This window comes from Mastomys coucha, unplaced genomic scaffold (assembly GCF_008632895.1).
Source record: "Mastomys coucha isolate ucsf_1 unplaced genomic scaffold, UCSF_Mcou_1 pScaffold14, whole genome shotgun sequence".
Taxonomy (NCBI): domain Eukaryota; kingdom Metazoa; phylum Chordata; class Mammalia; order Rodentia; family Muridae; genus Mastomys; species Mastomys coucha.
Window position 1 is genome coordinate 60,036,917 of NW_022196896.1, and position 23,704 is coordinate 60,060,620.

Here is a 23,704-nt window from a genome sequence, read left to right on the forward strand (position 1 = left end):
TATGTACTGGGAAAGTTGTCTTGGGTGAAAGGGTTGCAGAAATATCGACAAGGGATTGTTTGGGGGAAAGATAACTTCAAAGTAAAGAAAGACTCATTTCATTTGCAGTAGGAGAGTTATAGTTCAGGGGTCCCAACTAGAAGGAAAGGATGCCTCCCTTATTCCTTCTTCATTGGCGATTCTTGACAGTAATTTGAATAAAGGTGGGGCAGATTAAAGTAGTTCGGCAACATTCCCATAGCAGCGAAAGAGACCCTCAGGTTTAAAATATGAGATCATCAGAGCGATGAAAGTTAGGCATCATATAGCTTCTTTCATTCACAATTCTCCCCGCGAAGTTTACACAGTGAGTATATTTTGCACCAAAGGGATGGGTGGGTGGATCCCTAGAACTAATTCTGTATCACAGTGATGGACACTGGAAACGTTTTCCTCTACTACAGAATCCAGGCACTTCTTCATTTGCACATCAGTGAACATCCTTCTGTCCCAAGATGTAGGTCATGGGAAACACAACCCGCATTTATTTCGGATTACCAACCCTGCCCAAGAGCCTGCGATCCGCCAGAGGAGAGACACCTGTGCCTTGGGAACCCAGGTGAAGTGCTCACCTCTGTGCTCATGGGGCACACATTCTTGTTCTCTCATCCTCCTGCCTTCCTGGCAGCCCGCACCCACTCCACAGCACTGGACAGGCCTGAGAACCCAGCAGGCTAAGGCGGCCGGGAGAGTGCGCTTGCACTTCACTCACCCCTCCCCTCCGCAGCAGTCTCCTGCCACTCAGTCGACTCAACTTGCGGACGCGCCCAATGATAGTCCACCATCTCCGCATGCGCCCCGCCCCCGAACACCGCTTCCAATAGGAGGCCGGCGGGGGCGGACCGCGCGGGCATCCTCTCCAGCCGAGGCCGCGGCCGGAGCTTGGCTGGGGCGCAGGAGAGGCAGGTACCAGCGCTGTCTGCGCAGCCCCAGGCGCTAGAGCTGCGCTCAAGGAAGGAAGGACGGTTCCCGGGGGAGCCAGGGACCGAGGCGTCCGAGCAGGCGGGATTTGCGCCTGGCGGGGCACGGTCCGAAGTCCGCGCTATGGGAGAAGAGAAATACTTGCCTGAGCTGATGGCAGAGAAGGATAGCCTGGATCCATCTTTTGTGCACGCGTCGCGCCTTCTGGCGGAAGGTAGGACCTGACCAGATCCTGCCAGCCCCGGCAGGGCGAAGTTGGGGAGGGCGATCGCTCCGCTGGGCAGAAACTGTCCCCGAGAGCCGCTTCTGAATGCAGGAGCACAGCGCTGGTTGCTGGGCTCCTCCAAGGCTCAATTAGCTCTGAGGTCTAAAGACAGGGTGATGCGACCTGTTAGGGTCCTGGGCAGGGAAACCAGCAAGTGTCAGGTGGTCCACCGGGACCTTGGCACTTTGCAGAAGCCAGCAAAATCAGTTCAGAGAGTAAATGCGATCCATGGAGTGTTCTGAGTGTATCTTGGTCACAGATTAGCGTTCTTTATTTATTTATTATATATTTTTCCTTTCTACGTTTCAAAGTGATTTTGATTTTAATCGGTATTTCCCCTGGAAAGTCTTAGAATATTCAACAATAAAGTATGCATGTTCGTATATTTATGTGAGCGTGGTAAGCAGAAGCTAAAGTGCTTATAAATGTATTCCAAACATGATGATTGGGTACTCTGCAAGATATTGGTCCCTAGGAACGTTCCATAATTGATCAACTGATTTTTAAACCAGGTGTGCGGTTTTTTTTTTGTGTGTGTGTATCTCTAATGTAGTGGAGATTCGGTTCCCTGAGGAACATCTGTGTCTTGCCTTTTACACTGCTTTGAAAGGTCGTTTGAGAAAAGGTACACGTGAAAACTTCTCCGTCAGAAATATGAACCCCGTATAATTCCATATATGTGAACCAGTGCTAGCAACTAAAGACATCCCTGATACCTGGTACCCTGCACTCTCCTGTTTAACACAATTGCTGGTTTTTTGGATGAATGTTTCATTAATAATGAAGTGCTTCAACCTCAAACTGGCTACAGTGCTGCTATGTAGCTTGAGGTCTTACCCACTAGAAGAATCAGTCACAGCTTTCTCTTGTCCAGCTCCTCAGCATTAAAATACGTTTGAGATTTAGTTGTTCATCTTAGAAAAAATTTTGACTCCTCATGCGATTCAGAGACATTAGATTTATTTTGGCATTTTTAGTGGTTGCCATTTACTATAACCTAGAATAACAAAGTATCTCATGAAAGACTGTCAGGAAAAATGTGGAATGTGAAATACTTATATTGTTTCCAAGGGAAAAGATGGCTTTGTAGAGTAGTTAGGCAGTGAAATGCAGTCATGTTTACCGCTGCCTGGCAATCAAGTGATAGTAAATGAAACTGAAAAACTGAAGTCACGCATGGTACTCTTCTCTGCTGTTGGAGAGTAACTGCATATTGGAAAATAATGACTCAATAAACATGAGCAGATTAAAAATGTATTCTTCGATTGTTCACTTCAGTCCATTCTTCAGCAGTGTTTCCATTCAGTGTCCAATGAAAAAACAGACTCATAATCTTCTGTGACCTGATAACTGGAGCTCTCTTTGGGACAGATGGCTCAATAATTAGCTCATCAGTTATTAATGTGTATTAATTGTACTGCTAAAACTTATAGGACTAAGAGATGTAGATAAAAGTCTTATCGGGGTGAGATACATGCATATTCTTGACCAGTAAAACAGTTAGGAGACCACTAAGCATCTGGTTTCCTGCTGTTTTTTTTTTTTTTTTTTTTTTTTTTTTCCCCCAAATGCCGGATTTCTTCAGACTTAGGAAATTATTCTAATACACCTTGCAATTTAATTTTTTCCCAGCAGGGGGAAGCACGGTCTGCTTTTGTGATGTAATATAATTTAAAAAGGCTCTGGACTAGAAAGGCATCTCAGTAAGAAACAAAGAGGATGCCTAAATTTCAGAGAATCCCTAATGAGGAAAGGGAGCAAGAGAAGGAAAGAGGCAGTGGCAGTAATCCTAGAGTAGTCAGGTAGTTCCATAAGAAGATGAGCAGGGCTCCTCCCTGTCGCTTCTGTAACTCTACCCTGGTTCCTTACACATGCTTACTAGAGTGTAAGGTGAGTGTGCTTTGGAGTCTCGGCGAATCATAATGCACGTGTTGCATTATAGATTTTTTTCCATTGTCTTCTCAAAGGCTATTTGTGAAGGTTTCTAGGATCACTGTAGAGATTTTATTTCTCATACCTGGAAAGGCTGTGTTGGAAGGCATAGGCTATAAATAAACCTGACACAGATACTCAAATGGAAGGGAAGTACACACTGGACTGCATGTCAGCAGTGCTGGGCAGACAGTCTTGAGACTGAGGGGGCAATAAAAATGATCCAGGTGATCACGTTCTTTGGGATGAGTTTCCAGGAGCGGTGGTATAAAGCCGGGAGCTCTCACAATGACTTATTTTTGCTTTGCAGTTAGTGATAGATACAATTCTGTCCTCACTTGTGCCTTGCTTCATTTAGGGTGCAAGGCTGTGGGCTTCAAATGACTTTTTCTTTTTTTGGTTGTTTGCATTGCATTTTATTTCATTTGTTTCTGTTTTGTGTTTTCAGTAGGGGGTCATATGGAAATAACTAAAAGCAAATAATTTATGATTTTACTATTAGTTATAGCAGATCCTGAATAATACGGGTTAAGGGGTTTGCATAATGCATTTGATTAAAATAACTTCTCTGCTGTAATTACAATTTTATGTAGCTAGCCATTTGTTAATGGAAGATGTTTTTGAATCTGCTAACAGAGCAAACCCAGCATGATTCTTAAAGTTCTGGCCCAGGTCCGATTCTGCTTTTGTACTGGAGTTACATGAGGTTATTCATATTTATGCTACCTTCATTTGATTCCATGTTTATTTAACCTGAATTTTGTAAGTTTTCCTTCCCTGGGCACAGTTTTCTTGTCTCAAAGGAAACAGTGGGAATAGGAAATCCTAATGATTCTGGGATTCTTACTCACTCCCAGATGCCTGCTGCTGAGACAAGTGATTCTTTTGCATTCTGAACAGAAAAAAAAATCAATAGCTGAACATTTTTGGTATTTTTTCACTCCTTTCCAGTATAATTAAATATAATAATCATACATTTATCTCACTATAGCATGATTTGAGGCATGTGCATGATGCTGGAGAGTGGAGACAGATTCATGCTCTTATGTCTTTTGAACTACTTTGAAGGCTTCAGTCTTCTTGTATGTGTGTGAACCTATGCTTGTTTTGGTTGAACATGCTGGGTAGCAGATTCACACTTCTTGATGCAATTGTGGCATTTAATACTTTCAAAAGTATTATTAAATTCAACTGAAAAATGATTCAGATAAGACTTTCTAGACTGCATTCTTCAGAAATACTAATGGATTAACCAATGTTTTTAGCTAATTAGTGGTGAGGAAAAAATCAAAGATTAACACATACAAGTAGTTTCTGAGCTACTCTAGGTACTGCTATTCAGAGTTTGGTGAAAGACTCAACCTGACAGCTACAGTTAACCTTTATGTTACACACACACACACACACACACACACACACACACACACACACATATGATTTTTTAAATGGGAAGGTAACATAATTTTTTATTTATCATAAATGATAACATATCAAAATTGAGCTAGATTTAAATTCTCAGAAAACATCATTTAAAAATTTAGATTATATGCCGGGCGGTGGTGGCGCACGCCTTTAATCCCAGCACTTGGGAGGCAGAGGCAGGCGGATTTCTGAGTTCGAGGCCAGCCTGGTCTACAGAGTGAGTTCCAGGACAGCCAAGGCTACACAGAGAAACCCTGTCTCAAAAATACCAAAAAAAAAAAAAAAAAAAAAAAAAAAATTTAGATTATATTCCCTAAATGTTCTCTGCAGAGACAGGTAAGTGTGTAAGTTATGAGAGTTACTGACCATGAGCCTAAACTCATCTTCTGGTTAAAACAAAAAAATCTACTCACACAACTCTTTCAGTGCATTTTACTCTTGATGAATATAATTTTTTTCTTTCTGTTGATTTAGTATAATCTTATTTACATTTTAAAATAAAAACAAACACAGGCATAGATTAAATTCTTGATATCTTCAGTCTGCATTCAAAGCAGTTAATAACATAGAAAAGCAATCCATTTCAGCAGGTGCCACCTCTGGTACTGTGTGCTGGCACTGTCTCAGTGTGACGCCATGAAATGAAGATGCATTTGCTCTCCTGCATGATACTCTCTCTCTTTTTTCATCTGTAAAATGGATATTTTGAGGTAAATATTTCAGCTTACAGTAAAAAAGGGGGAGAATTTTATATAAATATAAGAAACATATTTCTTTAGCATTTGAATATGTCTGCTTAACCACATTTGAGACTAGATTTGATAAGAATGGGAAAATAATTCCTCCTTTGCTATTTGAATCAATGCTGAATAAATTTTTAACTCATAAACAAAATGAGAAAACATATTTTCTTATAGCACATGATGGTAGGGAGAGATTTTTTTAAATGTCCCTCCCTCATTAATGGTTACTTGTCAGCCTAGTTTTTTTTTTTTCCTCTCAATGATGAAGCCAGACCTCATCAAGCATCTTCAGCCTACAATGCCTTCCCACTTAGCAACTCATGAGTCTCTGTGTATATGCTCTGTGTGCTCCTTACTTCCTATCATATGCAGACTACATGCCCTTCTCATACAGACTTCCTGCTCATCTTACCATACTCCATGTCCATCTGACATGCAGACCTCCTATCCTTACATGCAGACCTCAGGCCCATCCTCACATGTAGACCCATGTCTATCATCACATGAAAATCACATGTTCATCCTTACATGCAGACTGTCTTAGTTAAGGCTTTACTGCTGTGAACAGACACCATGACCAAGTCAACTCTTACAAGGACAACATTTAATTGGGGCTGACTTATAGGTTCAGAGGTTCAGTCCAACATTATCAAGGTAAGGCAGGCACAGTGCTAGAGGTACTGAGAGTCCTCATCTTCATCTGAAGATTGTTAGTGGGACTGACTTCCAAACAGCTAGGGTGAGGGTCTTAAGTGTATGCCACAGTGATACACCTACTCCAACAAGGCCACACATCCTAATACACATCCCACTCCCTGGGCCAAGCATATACAAATCATCACACAGACACAATGTCCATCCTCACATGCAGCCCCTGTGTCCATCCTTACATACAGATCTCATGTCCATCCTCACATACAGACCCCATATTCATCCTTTTAGACAGGCTCCATGTCTATCCTTACTTTCTTTTAATAACAAAGGACTGATTATGTTCTTTCAGGGTTAACCCATATATACATCACCAGTGCTTCCCATGTACTCTGAGTTTGTTTTAGAGACACAGTCTTTCCTCGGGTCCCCCACTTCTCTTTTTTCTTGTAGCTGCCTTTTCAACATGAATAACTTAAAAAAATAGAATGTGTCTCACTTGAAAAAGTAATAATATTAATCTTTCTTGACACTTATCCTCCACTGTGTCTTTCAAGTATCTGGATTTTATTAATCTGCACCTGGTTCCCTCATTTTTCTTACTTTACTTCCTTGAAACCCTCCAGTCTAGCCTGTGTCTTCACCACTGCCTTAAAGCAGTCACCCTACTGTCAAAACCATCCCTATCAGTGGTGTCCAGTTTCTCTCTACTTTCTCCCTACCCATCGGGCCTGTCCTTCCTAATGCAGGGAAGTACAGGCCCAATGTACTTTGCAGGGCCTGTCTCCTCCCTCTGCTTGTGCCACTGGTCATGGCTGGGTTTACCTTCCTTTCAGATACTTCGTGCCTCTCACTCCTCTTCAGTAAACACTGTATTTCACAAGGATTCATTCAAAGTGGAATTCTGACCAGTGCATGCTTTTTTTTATTTTCATTTACATTTTTTATTAGATATTTTCTTTATTTACATGTCAAATGATATCTCCTTTCCTGGTTTCCCCTCCAAATAAAAAGAACATAAAGAAAAAAAAGAAAAATAATCCTGTTCCCTTTCCCGTCCCCCTGCTCACCAACCCACCCTCTTCCACTTTGCTTCCTGGCCCTGGCGTTCCCCTACAGTGGGGCGTAAAACCTTCACAGGACCAAGGTCCTCTCCTCCCATTGATGACCAACTAGGCCACCCTCTGCTATACACATGCTGCTGGAGCCATTAATCCCACCATGTGTACTCTTTGGTTGGTGGTTTAGTCCCTGGGAGCTCTGAGGGCACTGGTTAGTTCATACTGCTGTTCATACTAAGGGGCTGCAAACCCTTCAGTTTCTTGGGTGCCTTCTCTAGCTCCTTCATTGGGGACCCTGTACTCAGCTCACAGCACATGCTTTTTAAATGAATTTCTGTTTCCTGAAACATGTAGTTTATACTCTTTGGCACTCTTACTAATACGTATCTCTTTTGCCAGCCTTATGTCTTGATCCTTTCCGCTTGATTTTTCTCACCTGGAACAAAGAATTCACTTCCCTATGGCTGCTCTCCTCACCCTTACCTGTCCACACCAAGGCTGCTCTACATGGTTTTTGTTTTCTCAGGGTCACTGATGTCATTTCATCATTCCAGGTCATACACAGCTACACTGCACCTTGCAGTTCTATTGGATTTTGTCTTTCTTCCCTCTAGCTGGGAGGTTGGATTGGTGACTTAGGTCTCTGAATCCTTAATGCCTGCCTTCATTCTCTGTGTCTTAATAACATGGTTACTAAGTGGATGACATCAAGCTTACATATTACCTTTATTCCAGTTAGAAGACATCCCCAGAAAACAAAATTCTAGAAACTCCTTCATTGTCAAATTCAGTCATATTTTTTCAAGCCTTACTTCCAATCACAGAGGATCATTTTAATTCACCAAAAACAAACAAACAGACAAACTTAGTTTGCAATAGTTAGGTATCTGCCAGTAATTGTGAAAGGAGACACTATTTTAGTGTATAATATCCAAACTGAGAAGATGGCATTGATAGACTTGTGAGGGCACAGCTTTGTTGTATCTTGTGTGGTCCTGTGTAGGCCTGTGTGATTATGCGATTACCACTGCTGAGATGTCCAACTGCCTCCACCAAAGATCTTCTTCCTTTAATGCCTAGGTTACTACCCTCACAGTGTTCCTGACTCTTGTTTACAGTTAATTCAGGTTTTTATCCAACATCCCTTCCTTTTCCTTTTCTTCTTGGATTCACATGACAAAGCGTTTATATCTTTTCTTTAGTCCTTGACCTCCATCCAATGGTTGGCTGTATCTGCATCTGTCTCAGTCAGCTGCTGGTAGGACCTCTCAGAGGACAGCCATGCTAAGCTCCTGTCTGAAAGCATAACATGGCATCAGTAATAGTACTAGGGTTTGGTGCCTGTCCATGGGACAGATCCCAAGTTGGGCTGCTCACTGGTCAGCCATTCCTTCAGTCTCTGCTCCATTTTGTCCCTGCATTTCTTTTAGAGAAGAACAATTTGAAGTCAAGAATTTTTTGAAGGTGGGTTGGTGTCCCCATCTCTCCACTGGGGTCACTGTCTAACTACTGAAGATGATCTCTTCAGGTTCCATATCCCCACTGTTGAGCATTTTTGCTAAGATCACCCATATTGAATCCTGGGAGCCTCCTCCATCCCTGGGAGCCACCACCTCTGACATATATTCATTTATTTTCCTGGCCCTCCCGGTTTCTCTACTGTTTCACCCTATAACTGATCCTGCCCTTCTTTTCCCCTCTGCTTCTCCTTTCCCACCAAGGTCCTTCCCTCCCTCTGTCTCCAGTGATTATTTTGTTCTACCTTCTAAGTGTGATTGAAGCACCCTCACTTGGGCCTTCCTTCTTGGGATATATCTTCTTTTGTTCTGTACATACTATAAGAAATATATATTGTTGGGTGGTCAAGGCTCATGCCTTTAATCCTTGCATTCAGGAGGCAGAGACAAGTAGATCTCTGTGAGTTTGACGCCAACCTGGTTGACAGAGTGCAAGGGCTACATAGAGATACCCTGCCTCAAAAAAAAAAAAAAGTAAATAATATATATTAACTGAAATTATATTCTTATACATCTGTAGTTTTTAAAGCTATCAATAGCATATGTTTTACTGTATTTGTAGGTTAAAAATGATGCTTTCTTTTTTCTTAAATTATTTTATTTTATACACTTCATATTTCATTCCCCAACCTCCATCCAACCTCTGACTGCTCCTTATCCCATACTTCCTCCCTACCCCTTGTCTCCATGTGGATTCTCCCACCCCCCACCTCATCTGACCTCTAAATTCCCTGGGGCCTCCAGTCTCCTGAGGGTTAAATGCATCATATCTGAATGAATACAGACCTGGAAGTTCTATAATGTATGTATGTTGGGGGCCTCATATCAGTTGGTGTATGCTGTCTGCTTGGTGGTCTGTGTTTGAGAGATCTCGGGGGTCCAGATTAATTGAGACTGCTGGTCCTCCTACAGGATTGCCCTTTTCCTGAGCTTCTTTCAGCCTTCCCTAATTCAACAACAGGGGTCAGCTGCTTTTGTCCATTGGTTGGGTGCAAATATCTGCATCTGGCTCAGCTGCTTGCTTGGTCTTTTGGAGTGCAGTCATGATAAGTCCTTTTGGTGAGCTCTCCATAGCCTCAGTAATAGTGTCAGGCCTTGGGACTTCCCCTTGAGCTGGATCCCACATTGGGCCTCTCACTGGAACTTCTTTTCCTCAGGCTCATCTCCATTTCCATCCCTGTAATTCTTTCAGACAGGAACAATTATGGGTCAGAGATATGATTGTGGGATAGCAATCTCAATCAAAAAGTGGGGTATAGAACCAAATCAAGAATTCAAAACTGAGGAATCTTGAATGGTTGAGTAGCACTCAAAGAAATGTTCAAAGTCCTTAGTAATCAGAGACATGCCAATCAAAACGGCCCTGACATTGTACCATACACCAGTCAAAATAGCTAAAATCAAAACCTCAGGTAACAACACATGTTGGAGAGGATGTGGAGAAAGAGGGACACTCCTCCATTACTGGTGGGATTGAAAACTGGTACAACACTCTGAAAATCAATCTGGAGGCTCCTCAGAAAATTGGAAATAGATCTACCTGAAGACTCAACTATACCACTCTTGGAAATATACCCAAAAGATGCCCTACCATGCCACAGGAGCATGTGTTCTACTATGTTCATAGAGGCCTTATTTGTGATAGCCAGAAGCTGGAAACAACCTAGATGTCCCACAACAGAAGAATGAATACAGAAAATGTGATTCATTTACACAATGGAATACTACTCAGCTATTAAGAATGAGGACATCCTGAGTTTTGCAGGCAAATGTGTAGATTTAGAAAATATCAGTCTGATTGAAGTAACTCAGACCCCAAAGGGTGTGCAAGGTATGTACTCACTAATAAGTGGATATTAGCCAAAAAAAAGTACAGAATACCCGAGATAGAGTTCACAGAACTCAAAAAGGTCAACAAGCTGAAGGGCCCAAGTCAGGATGCCTCAGTCCCACTTGTGAGAGAGAAGAAAGCAATCACAAGTGGGGAGAGAGGGAGGGACCAGAGAGGTAAAGTGGATGGGGGGAGTAGTGTGGAGAGGGGAACCTAATCTGGTATTGGGTGAGGGAAAAGGACTGAAGCCCTGAGGCCAGCAGAAAGAATGGAAACAGGCAACCTAAGGAAATTAGAGGTTGGGGGACCCTCCAGATTGCACCAGAGACCTGGGACGTAAGAGACTCTCAAAAATGACACTTTCCAAAGTAAAAAAAAAAAAAATGGTAAATTTCAATAAAATAAGAATGGCCTAGAAATAGATTTATTTCTCTTTAAAGAAGTATGATTAGTAGTTGATTTCTCAAGTGGCAAATACTCATGTTATAGGAGCTCTCATGTTTTGAGTGAAAAATCCTGTAATGACTACATGCTTGATACTTCTAATATTTGAGGAGTCAGGACCAAGACATCCCTTTGTGTATCACTAACTTCTTCTTGAAATCAGTTATCCACAGCTCTTCTTCATTCCTAAGCTCACTTCATTCCTAAGCTCACTTATAGATAGATGCTAAACATTTAAGAACAATGGAATTGCTTTAAGTTACTTTATATAAATGTTCTTAATTTAGCTATAGTCTGGTAGACATTCTATTGGGCTAGGACCTTATTACATTTAATTACACAATCACACTTGTCCTTTAATGTGAGATGGTGACATCTTTCTACAATAAAGATGTGCTGTTGCTATACATAGAGATATTACACAATTAATTTGTGAAGTCTATGGGCCATAGGGGATTTAACACATTCATGTGTGCATGCAATGCACATAAGTATACATGCATGCTGAAGATATGTTATCAGTCGTTTATAGATGATCTGCTGGGTTTCATGAAAATGTTGAAGAACAGTTATTTTGAAGATCACAGGGATTCAGAGTCACCATGTCTACTATTGACTGCTCATGGGTCATGATCTTTGTGGGGGATTGCATGGGGTGTTGTACAGGGCTTACTTTGACTTTACCCGCAAATCACATTAGACTGTTATTGGCATTGTTCTAACAAGTGACAGGACTTACTTAGTGCTTACTTAATTATTTAACAAATTTCATATAGAAAAAAATTGCTTATCTGAAATCCAGATTTTCACATCCAGAGGCCATTAAAATATAATGCTTCCCAGGGAAGAGACAAGAATTATTCATGCTTTGAAGGAAGGCCAGATATTAATATGTAAAGTTCACATAGGAGATTTAATATTAAGTTTTCTATAAACTGCTCATGTTAGTTTACCAATGCAAGTATTACATGAATTAATATACAGTGTTATAAAATAACTACAGTGAGTAAAAAGTGCATGAATTAGTAGTGTGGGGATTTACAGTGTACACTCACACTGAGGAACCACAAATACCTTATATTTAAGGCTGCTGTTAAGAATGCTTAGTAATATTCTAGAGAGGCATAAGTGAACATTTCAGTATTTTTTATTTTCAATTTAATAGCTCAGAATTTACTGGAGAAGTTGTGTGATTTGCCAAGGTATTTTCTTTCCACTTTCTGTTAAAGGAGAACTGCTTATATTTGTTATATATATATATATATATATATATATATATATATATATATATTTGTTTTTTTCTCAACAAAGTACTTATAGCTTCTTTCATGTCTCATGAGCAGTGAGTACTTTGTGTAATATTTGAAAACAAGTGGATTGCAGATTTGGGCAGAAACAGATGTCTTGATTTAAATGTTAGTCATATGTTGTGAGCTTTTAGGATTTAAGAAGTTGGAAACATATTTATTGGTGTTACTGTCCTGCTACCACAGAATATGTAGTCAATGCCCATTCCCTTTAAAAATGTTCATGATTATGTTTTACTGTAATCAAAAAGTAGAATCTGCATGTTTTCCCCAGGGTACATTTAGCAGGTATATGTCTGTATGCTGGATAATGTCAGGACCAAAGAGTAGCCTCAGTGGCAAAAAACAATGAAAGAATTTATTTAATGACTGTGATAGAATGATTAAGTAATGAGACACTCATTTAACTTGTTTTCTTTTGCAAGTCTTTAAACTATATTACAAAAAATAAGTAATTTTACTCTCATTTTATGAGAAAAGGTAAAGAGACTGATTAGGTGGCAGCATCACTAATGTACGTTTTCTTTGAGAACTTCATATATGAGTACTGCTTCTATACCATGCTTATCTTTCCCTCCTGCCTCCAACTTCTCCCCTATCAACTCCTACAAAGTACATTCATGACTACTTTTAAAAATATTATTTTTGTATGTATATATATTTATATATACTTACACACACATATACATATACACATTCATGTCCAGTTTACTGAATCTATTTAATCCAGTTAGCATTTCTTATACATTCATGTGTCCAGGTTGACAATTTGGCATTGGAAGACCCATGCAGGAGCTCAACCCTATAGGAAGTTGATTCTCCTTCTCTCTGCAGCCATTGATCACCTCTGCTCTTCTCTTAGGGGTGGAACCATAGGCAAATATTTAATACAATTTGAAAACATGTCAAAAGATGTTTCTAAACATTTACAAACATACACACACTTGTTTTAAGGAATATAGAAATCCTACTTTAGTAAACTTTTAGAAGACTTAAAGTGCTTGCTCTTGTAGAATTTCCTGTTTCATCTTAAATAACTTTTTCCAGGAAATTAAGGAATTTAATTTACACATCGTAGAGCATTCATTTCCTATAACATGAAAGCATAGGAGTAAAATCCACTCACTATGCTTACACATGTAAATGTTATAAACAAAAAAAAATGGAATTGAGTATAAAACCAGACTAAGGGGGTTATACACTTATAGAAAGAGATAGATTGAGTTTACATTTCTTCTTCTGGAACTCACGACCCAGTGAAGTAGGGCCCTTTAAGTTGCGTGAATTTGAAAGACTATTTGGTAGGCTGAGGCAGATGGCGTTTTATGGTATGTTATTGCTTTGGAATGGACTTAGAGAATGACACATAGATGTGAGTTATTCTAGTATACTAAAATTAGTGAAATACTGGAAGTTATATCACAGCCACAGAAGGAAAGTCTGGCAGAATAAAACACTATGATAATTAAAAGCAATTTAATAAAGATAAAAGAAGTGATAAGTATTGGCAATGATTTGCAATGAACCAGATGTTTTCCCTCTGAATAAAATCCACAGAATACACACAATCACAATGCACAAAATGCATATCATATGTGTGCTAATCATAGGCATGGGATTTATGGAGCAGCAGTAAAGACCTGTTCAAAGTAGTTCTCTCTGCTAGTACCGTCTCACATGTACATTAGGGAGGAGCTGGCAAGGAGTATAGGAAACTACATAAACAATTTAGTAGTGTGTGTTAATCGCAACAGTAAAGGACATAGAGGGCACATGGGAGTGCCAGGTAGAATGCCAGAGAAAGTCTACAGAAATCTTAGTGACCTTCTATAGGAGTGAGCTTGTGAACTGAAATCTGACAAAACGTACAATCTGGCCAGAATCCACTAAAGACAGAGCCACAATCTCAAATTATACATGTAGCAGGCAACATTTCCAAAACCTGACAAGAAAGAGAATATTTATTCAGAGAAATAGAAGTTAAGTGTGTATGGCGATATAAGTGCAGAGTTTCGAGAGAAGTTGTCTTGGTGTGTCTATCAGGAATCTTGCTCTGTCTATAAGTGTGCACCACCAATTTCTTGACCATCAACATGTCTTTCTCCTTTCTGAATGGCCATGCTTAGATATGTATAAAACCATTCTTTTTCATTTTTTACAATTTTTTTTTTCTGTAAATCACTTTACATCCCTGCCAAGGCCCCCTCCCTCCTCTCTTCTCAGTTCTATCCTTACAAATCCCTCCTAAGAGAAGGGAACCTCACGCCACCTTGGGTACTATTGCACCCTGAGACATCCAGTCCCAGCAGGACTAGGTACAGCCTCAACCAGACAGTCTAATTAAGGGCAAGGGGATCCAATGGCAGGGAACAGAGACTGAGACAGCTCCTGCTCCATTTGTTAAGGGATCTACATGAAGACCAAGCTGCACATTTGCTACAAATGTGTAGGGAGTTGAATTCTCACTCCTGACTGTTCCCTGGTTGTTAGCCCAGATTCTGTGAGCCCCCATGGTTCCAGAATAGTTGACTCTAGGTCTTCTTGTGATGTTCTTGACTTAACTGGCTTGCTCACTTCTATCCCCCAACTCTTCTATGGGAGTTCAGAACTCTGCCTGATATTTGGCTGTGGGTCTCTGCATCTGCTTCCATCTGCTGCTGGCTGAATCACCTGAGGAGACAGTTATGTTAGGTTCCTGTCTGCAAGCATAGCAGAGTATTGTCAGGGGTTGGCTCTCTCCCATGGGATGGGTTCACGTTGGAGCAATCATTGATTTACAACCAATGACTGCCCCAACTTAAAACTACTCTTAATAAATCCCAGTGTCACTTAAAATAACATAAGTGAATATCAATGTCTAAAGAGAATGGTTGTGTTTCATCATGTATGCCTTATAAAAGATATTTAAGAGTTTGGACTTAAGAACACAGTAAGCCATTTAAGAGGATTTAAGAAGTAGCAAATGGTTGAACATTTCATTGACACATGATATGGCTGCACTCTTGGAAAATGGTCAGTGTATGTATTAGATGTGAGCAGGACATGGTGAGGCTAAAACTGTAGGCTGGTTAAGAAGCTCTGGAGAACTGGAATCAGATCCTACAGTGCAAAGGGATAATGCAAAAGTCTGTTTAGAGCTTACCAGCACAGTGTTAAAAACTTGATTTGAGTAGAGAAGATGATAAATAAAAATTATAATGGCTGCTGTTAGAGGTGATACTCCCTAATAGGGTTACAGGTACTCTCAGTGGCTGACATGTTGCTCAAATTGTTAGTGCAGAGGCCAGGTGGATATGCATTGAAGGACCAGTCCAGTGTTCAGTGCAAACTCAAGGACAGAGGTAAAGACATGGGTATGGAGAAAGTTCTGAGCACCATTGTTCTTAGTGGGATAACTAACCAGGCTTGATGGTACACACTTAGGAAGTGAAGATAGGAGGGGTAAGTTTGAGGTCAGCCTAGACCACATGCTGATACGTGGTCTGAAAGTGTACCATCACCATCACCAGCAACAATAGCCAAAGTAAATACCAAGGAAAACAACCACAAATGCGATCTAATGGATTTAAAGACAGAAAAGAAAATACAGAAATGTAGAGAAAATCCATATACAGTGGAGGAACAAACAGGAGCCCATGTCCTGAGAAGGTGAATGATGACTTCATAGGGCAGCATATGGAACTGTCTCAGACTGATAATAGTTATCATCTTAACTGATACACGTAGTGAATCTCAGTGGTTAAACATCATAGGGAGTGAAAGAAAGAGCGAGCCATTGGAGTGTAGGTTAAATCACCAGTGTTGCAGATCTGCTCCTCATATCTGTTTTCTGTTCCTGCAAGTGAAGGTCTCGATTTTGAGTTGATGCTTTTAAACTTTATATGCTCCTTCGAGCTTGTGTCTAATGTGAGAGCCGTACTAAACTGAGAAAATAATGATGTTGTTCTGTTTAATGTTAACTATTATTATTAATTATTAGAATTATTTTAGGCTAATTATAAATAGCACATGTACTATCACTTTTCCCTCCATGTACATTCTCTACCTGATTTGATCTATTTTCCCAGTTCATCACTGTGACAAAGAACTTGCTTTGAAAGAATTACATCATATGATAAGATCATAACATCAATCCTGGGATCTTTTCTAAGGCCCGTCCTGGGCATTCCAAGATTTTCACTCTCCCAGATTCCTTCTTTACCCCTGCTTTTTCCTCTGCTCATTGGTATCAACTTGTTGGAACGCCTGACCTTGAAAACCACTGCTACCTTCCTGATGCCCTGTCTCCTTTTTGTGTGGTTCAAACCTCCAGTTAAAAATGTACCACTTGCATTTCGACTGCTAAAATAATGGTCTACTAATGATTAAGGGTTGAGAGGCCTAAATCTCCCATGCTGTAACTCCCAACATTTCTTCTAGTGTAGTTGGGCTGGATAAAAATACTCACATATTCCTTTGTAGATAAGCACTCATGAACACATGCAAGCCTATTATCTTAACATGTGTCGAGTGACACCAGTGCTGTTCCACTCTCGAATAGCAAAGGCTATGAGGACATAAGAAAAAGCAGATACTTCTGTGCCACTTAAAATATATGTTTTGGATTAAACATCATTTTGTGAAACATTTATTATAACCTATGTGGGAGATTTGTTTACAAAATTACTACCTTCTTTCTTTCTTTTTTTTTTTTTTTAAGGAGTAAAACTAGCTTATTTCTTACTCTGAAATGTGATAAAAAAGAATCATTTGAAAGCTACTACTGTTCTAGTGAAAAGAACTTGGCATGTCAAGTGGAAAACCAAATTCCAGATCTGTTACCTGGATGCTTCCTAACTCTGGGAAATTTTCTGAATTCTTATTGGTCTTTATTTCCTTGTGAAAATATAGTTTCTTGGATCCACAAATTACCTGATAAATTATTTGTATTTTTATATGAAGTATTTATACAGTGCAGATATTAACAATACCTATTTTCTTTATCTCTTTCACTGTTTGCAATTATCTTACTTTAAAATATATGAGGTGAAATTTGTTAAACAAGTGGATCTTTAAGACTGATACTTGGTGAGATTTGTTAATTATACAATCTGTGTAAGTAAAACCCTTGACTACATAGATAATATTCTTATCAGCTCAGATAGTATGCCCATGTCTCCTTCCCATGATCCTCATATCCTTTAACAAGCACTGTGCTGATTTTTGCCCCCAATTTCCTGCAGATGCACTAATATACTATCTAATCCTCCCTCTTGAAAGATCACTGTATCTTTAGTCTTTATCTGTGCTGTTTTATCCCTCAGTAGCTTATTTCCTTTATTGCTGAATATCTACTCCAACTTATTAAGCACCACAAGTTATTCTCTCTTCTGAATAGACAGACTTGTGGACAGTTTTCTGTGGTAAATTATTATATTAATAAATTATTACAAATGTTCACAATCCACTTTCCCCTGTCTGGTAGGACATCAATGTAGCTCCAGCTGCCCTGGAATATTTTTGTATCCCCAAGCTGGATGTTAGGATTTGCTTCCTTGACTTCTTAAGTAGAGAATACAGTCTTGCATCACCATGCTTGGCTTAGGCAATGTTTATGTGGAGTAGAGCTAGCATGATTTTGTTTTACCTTACATGAGATGCATGGACAGTTCTCTAAAATTCACCAGGCTGTGTCACCATCTCTTCAGGAATGTGTTAACATTCTGGTGGTCATTCTTTCAGGCCATCTTTTGAAGTTTCCAGTCTGTTTAATAGCAGATGTTCTGTTGATTTGAAGAGTTAAGACAATGTGGCTTTTATTCAGATTTCCTTGATACATAATGATGGGGAACATACTTCATGTGCTTTTATTTTCATTGAAAGGATTGCTCAGAGGTTGATATTTTAAATTGGATTGTTGCTCTTTTACTGTTATGGGGGTTATGTATATGTTATATATTTGTGTCCTTTATTAACCACACCCCAGTGCACAACTTAAATTTTCATTTTAAGAAATGTCTTCTGACTATCACAAATAAGGCTACTATGAACATCGTAGAACAGTGGCATGATGGGCCATCTTTTGGTTATATACACAAGACTGGTATAGCTGGGTCTTCACGTGGATCTCTTAGAGCCCTGAGGGCCACCAGAAAGAGTGGGAACAGGCAACCTCAGGAAGTAGGAGGAGGGGGAACCCTCTAGAATGTACTAGAGACCTGGGAGGTGAGACACTCTCAGGACTCAAAAGGAGGGACCCTAGATGAAGTGATCTACAGTTTAGATAGGGAACTTGTAGAGTCTACTTCCAGTGGAGGGGCAGGACATCAAGTGGAGGGATGGAGTTGCCACCTCACAGTCAAAAGCTCTGACCCAGAATTGTTCCTGTCTGAACAAACTGCAGGGCTGAAAACAGGGAAGAGACTGAGGGAAAGGAGGTCCAGTGGCAAGCCCAAATTGGGATCCAACTCAAGGGGAGGCTCCAAGACCTGACACTATTACTAATGCTATAGTGTGCTTACAAACAGTAGCTTAGTAGCATGGCTGCCCTCAGAGAGGCCCAACAAGCAGCTGAAAGAGTCAGATGTAGATACTTAAACCCAGACAATGGGACAGAAGCTGGGTACCCATGTGGGGAGAGCTGGGAGAAGCTGAGGAGGAGGGCAACCCAATGGGAAGACCAGCAATGTCAACTAACCTGGACCCCCATGAGCTCTCAGACACTGAGCCACCAACTAGGCAGCATACACCAGCTGATATGAGGCTCCCAACACATATACAGAAGAAGACTGCCTGGTCTGGCCTCAGTGAAAGAAGATGTACCTAATCCTCAAGAGACTTGCAACCTCATGTGACGGGGAAGTCTAGTGGAGTGGGGTGGGGGTGGAGGTGACATACTCTTGAAGACTGGTGAGGGCAGACTAGGAGTGGGATAATGAGTGGACTGTAAAAAATTAGATAATAATAATAATAATATAACAATAATAATGAATGTCTAAAAGGTTATTAATTTTACTTGTCAACTTTAACATTTTTTCCTTTATTTATACTAATGTATCTGTCTTAGGAACCTTTGTCTTTTCCAGCCTTTCCTTTTTTCAGAAAGTTGTCCTCATGTGTTCTTCAGCTTGTGTTTAGCCTTTAGGCATAATTTTATATTCCATACAGATTTACTGTTTCTTCTTTGTAAGCCAGGGAGAGCACTGCTCTTTTGCTTAAGGTAATAATAACCAGACTTTTCAGTATAGTCTTCTGAAGGCTTTCTTTGATTAATGTTATTTTTAAAGTCTTCAAAACAATGTGTGCAGACAAAGAACGTGTTATCACTAAACATTAAATTAGAAAAAAAATAAGACTGTAATTTTTAAGGATAAGTGGATAACCTTCCGTCATGGCCTCTCCGTATATATGCATCACATCAAAAGAGAGCTGGCAGTGCTAATCACAGTGTGTTTGAACCTACATTCAACTGTATGATGTTTTTCTTTCTTTTTTTTTTTTTTCTAATTTTAGGATATAGTCACTGCAGGAGGCATGAGTATATTCTGCGTATCATAATTGAAAGTGTGAGGAGCCATCTTAGAGGTCTTGGTGTTTAATGGCTCCAGTGAGTGCTTTATTATATCATTGAAGAACTGTATTTATTGCTAGAAAGAAGTTGCCATTTTGAGAAAGAAAAACAAAACCTAGCATGATTTTCCTGAGATGTAATGTATGTTCTAGTGCCATGAGAGAGCAGGGAGCAGTAGAGACCTAGGCATTTTGAGTATATAGGTCCACATGTAGTTGTAGTCCATATATAGAACCACATATAGGTCCACTAAGTATAGTTACAGACTATATGGCTATATGGCTTTTCTAATTTTCCCAGAAAAAATTCTACATAGAAGCAAAATTAGCCCTTACACTTAGTAAAGCCAATATACTTGTAAGCTATGGATAGAAGCCTATGCCTGTGCTCAAAGTAATTGCCCATCTTTAACTCTGAATTTGCATTGGCATGTTAACTGACAAATGTCACCTGGAATATGACATACATTTTCTGAGGTTGCTTAAGGGCATAACTGGTGACTTAGTGTTTAGTCCAAAGGCACAGATATGAAAGCACAACCACTCAGTAAATGCGTTCATCCTCATCACATCAACATTAAGAACCCAAAGGAGAGTTGATAGTGATCCAGACTGACAGGAACCATCAATCTTGGCATCTGACAAGATGATTCTCACACTAGTATGTTTCCTTACAGGCAAGAAGGCTGTGTCTCCTAAAGAAAAATAAATGTACACATGAAATCTTCACTTTTGCAGTTTCAAGAATGTCATACATTATGATCTGTAATTCTTTTCTAATTGAATATACCTCATTATTATTATATGAGGTGGTTATTATTTGTTATATGTGCAAAAATACCAAATAGGATATGACCAAAGGGAAATAGGGTGAGTGTAAAAGCAATAGCTCTCTCTACAGGTAGACATTGAAATAGGAAGCTTTTATATGGTAACTTTTTATATTATTACTAATCCCAAGAAGCCTTATCAATATAAATAGGTAGATATTTTTTGGTTGGATGTGTATAATTCTAATTATGTGTAAATTAAAATGGAATATTCATTAACTATTTCTCTTTCCAAAACCTTCCATCCTTATGGATGGAATATGAAGGATACAGAATAGTTATTCTATTACCATTTTCTACTTGCTGCCTTGTTGGAGTCGATATCAATTTCAGAATTCCCCTTGTTCATTTTGGCACACAATGTAGTATAATATATACACTGTCTTAGAACTTTGTCCAGAAGTAGCTCTTGAGAGAATTTCCTTGAAACATAAATGATTTACTTATTATTGTTATTTTAATTATTGCCTAATATCTATTTGTAAAAATTAATTTCTCTTCAAATAGCATGATTTCATTCTTTATGATAACTGAAAATTGTTCCCTTACATGTGCCACCATTTCTTTATCCCATTTACCTGGTGGTAGATGCAGAGATTCATCTAATGTCCTATATTTTGTGATTATTTTTTTAATCAACATGATCTTGTTGATCTCTTTTAATAGTGACTTTATTCATTTATTTTTGAATATCAATTACCATGCACACTCGTCTACTCCAGTCACATCCAAAATATCAGGAATAAAATCCTGATAAAGGATAAGAGGCAGTAAGATTCCAAAAGGAGTTCTGTGCCTCCTAGATTTCAGACAGTCGCTGGTATCCCGTAACTCAGACGTGTTCCAGATCAGTCTTTCCAATCGTCAACACGGCCTCATAATTAAGCATAATAGAACCCCAAGAAATGATTCGTTAATGGTTAAGATTGGGCATTATTCCCTGGTCAACACAATGTTTCCAACTATCCTAGTTTAGTACCAAGCTGTCCATAGCTTGCAATTTCTCTCAAAGTATCTGCCTCGCCAGAGCTAGCAACAGAGGTCAAGTACATTCCTTAGGACAATAGATAGTTTAGAATAGTTAGAAGTGTTTTGCATACTAGAGAGTAATGAAGGGTTTCCCTCACTCAAGGACATTAGCTAAAAGTGTTAGGTCGGAACTCCTCACTGCCTGCCCCCAGCTAGACCCAGAGAATTAACAGGAAATGCTAGATTGAAACCTCCTGGTCATTGTCTCCAGCAGAACCAGAGAATTAGCATAGGAATATCAAAATGCCTCAACAGGGAGAGTTCCTCTCCTCTTCCTCCTGCTTCACACCTAGCTACCAGACCCGCTGAACCCCTGCTGTAACCCACACCTGCCTACATGACTCTTTTAATTTGCCCTGCTTGCTGTATGCTACTTAAGCCTGCTTTTCACTTTGTATACGAGGACTGGGACTCAACGCTGCACTTGCACTAGCACTCAGACTAAGACTAGAATTTAGATGGGCTAGGACTCAGATTCATGCAATCCGCAGTCCCCCAGGCCCAGAGCACTTGGGCCCGGGGGATGCAGCACCAGTTCAGAGGAGATAGCTGCTGCTTTAGACCCAGTATGTTTCAGATAGCCACAGATGTACCTCAACTATTGAGCTGCCAGATTTACCATCTCTCTTTTGCAATGACTGTAAAAGTCTGATGCCATTTTTAAGAAATACATTCAGATCCTGAACTTCATGTGTCGTCTCTGCCATCATTTCTTCGCCTATGCCTTGTCGACCTGACTAGGACCCCCGTTTCTCCCGCGGGTTGAGGGAGGCCCAGATCGGCTGGCCCGTGGCAATCAATGAAGCACTGACCTGTTTGGATGACGTGCTAATTCTTTTATAGACTTGTAAGAAGGTTTTATGATGTTTTCCTTACTGTATGTATCAGACAATAGTGTATAAAGGTCCCTTTTCCTGCCTGTCCTAACTTGTGTCTTTTCTGCTGCTGTTAATAGACATTTTGCTTGTAGTGTTTTGCTTGTAGTGAGGTAGATTTCCAATGTAGTTTTAATTTAATTTCTGATAACTAAAGATGCTGAGCATTTTTCTCTATCTATTTCCAATAGCGAAATATTCAGAGCACCACCCTATTTATTGTTTGGATTGTTTGTTCTTCTGTTGGTACTTTCTGAGTTACTGTATTCTCTTCATTAATCTTCTGCTAGAAGAGATGGTAAAGATTTTCTACCATTCTACAGATATTCTCTTTATTCTGATGGGAGAGACACATACAGCCCATGCTTAAGATAGAAGACTCAGAATTAAATCTATGCATTAGGAGGCATCTGGTCCCCAAAAAGGGTGCTAAGTGTTTTGAAATGTTCTTAGGAGAAGAGGAAGGAAGACACAGTGAAAGGAAAGCTTGGCCCCAAAGAGTTTGATTTCAAGAAAGGTATCAATATAGGAAACTGGTACTTCATCATGCATAGAGATTTATCCTAAGAGGGTAAAATATACACAAACTGAGAGTTGAAGTACTTGATGGGTTTTGAGTCGCGGCAGGAAGCGTCTGCAGACACCAGGCCCAGGCAGTTTCATGTGTAAGAGGTTTAATTGGAAGGGGGGTAGGGGGGTAGCAGCGCAGGAAGAGAGAAGGGGGAGAGAGAAGAAGAGAGAGAGAGAGAGAAAGATGGAGGAAAGTACCCACATATTTATATGTGTGGTGACATAGTAATGTAGGTAAAGGTGGGAGCTGAGCCCAATGGATTCTGGGAATATGGTCGCCGTTGCCCTGGCGACAGGTCTGTGGACCCGCCCACATATCTGCTGTAGGCAGATTCTGGATGCTAACAGTACTTAGAGAATTTCATTAATTGTTGGTGGAAAGCTTCTTCTAGAGAGTGTGAATTCCCCAGCAGATCATATTTGTCATTAAGAAAAAAACCTACTCTCTTAACCATCCCAAAACACCCAGAAATAAAACAGAAGTAAAACTAAAAACACCCCAAACTGAGAAATATACATACATAAACACACACACATATGTATGTATATACATGTATGTATGTATGTATATATATATATATATATATATATATATACATATGTACATATATATACATATGTACATGTATATACACATGTATATATGTTGTCTCCCAGTCCTAGAGCACCCACCGGGAGTTGGGTGGGGGGAAGGAGTCCACATATATATATATATATAT

At 39.7% G+C, this 23,704-nt stretch overlaps 1 protein-coding gene across 5 annotated transcripts in view; it reads left to right on the forward strand.

Annotated features, from left to right (window-relative positions):
- Positions 1-864: 864 nt before the first annotated feature.
- Positions 865-23,704, forward strand: part of Khdrbs2 (KH RNA binding domain containing, signal transduction associated 2) — a 505,791-nt gene continuing 482,951 nt past the window's right edge. For all 5 annotated transcript variants that reach the window (XR_004117844.1, XR_004117845.1, XR_004117846.1 and 2 more), the window contains exon 1: positions 865-1,174. Coding sequence is in view for 2 of the 5 variants with exons in the window: in XM_031367080.1 (XP_031222940.1) it covers positions 1,084-1,174 (91 nt within the window). In the remaining 3 variants the exon portion in view is untranslated. The remainder of the gene's footprint in view (positions 1,175-23,704) is intronic.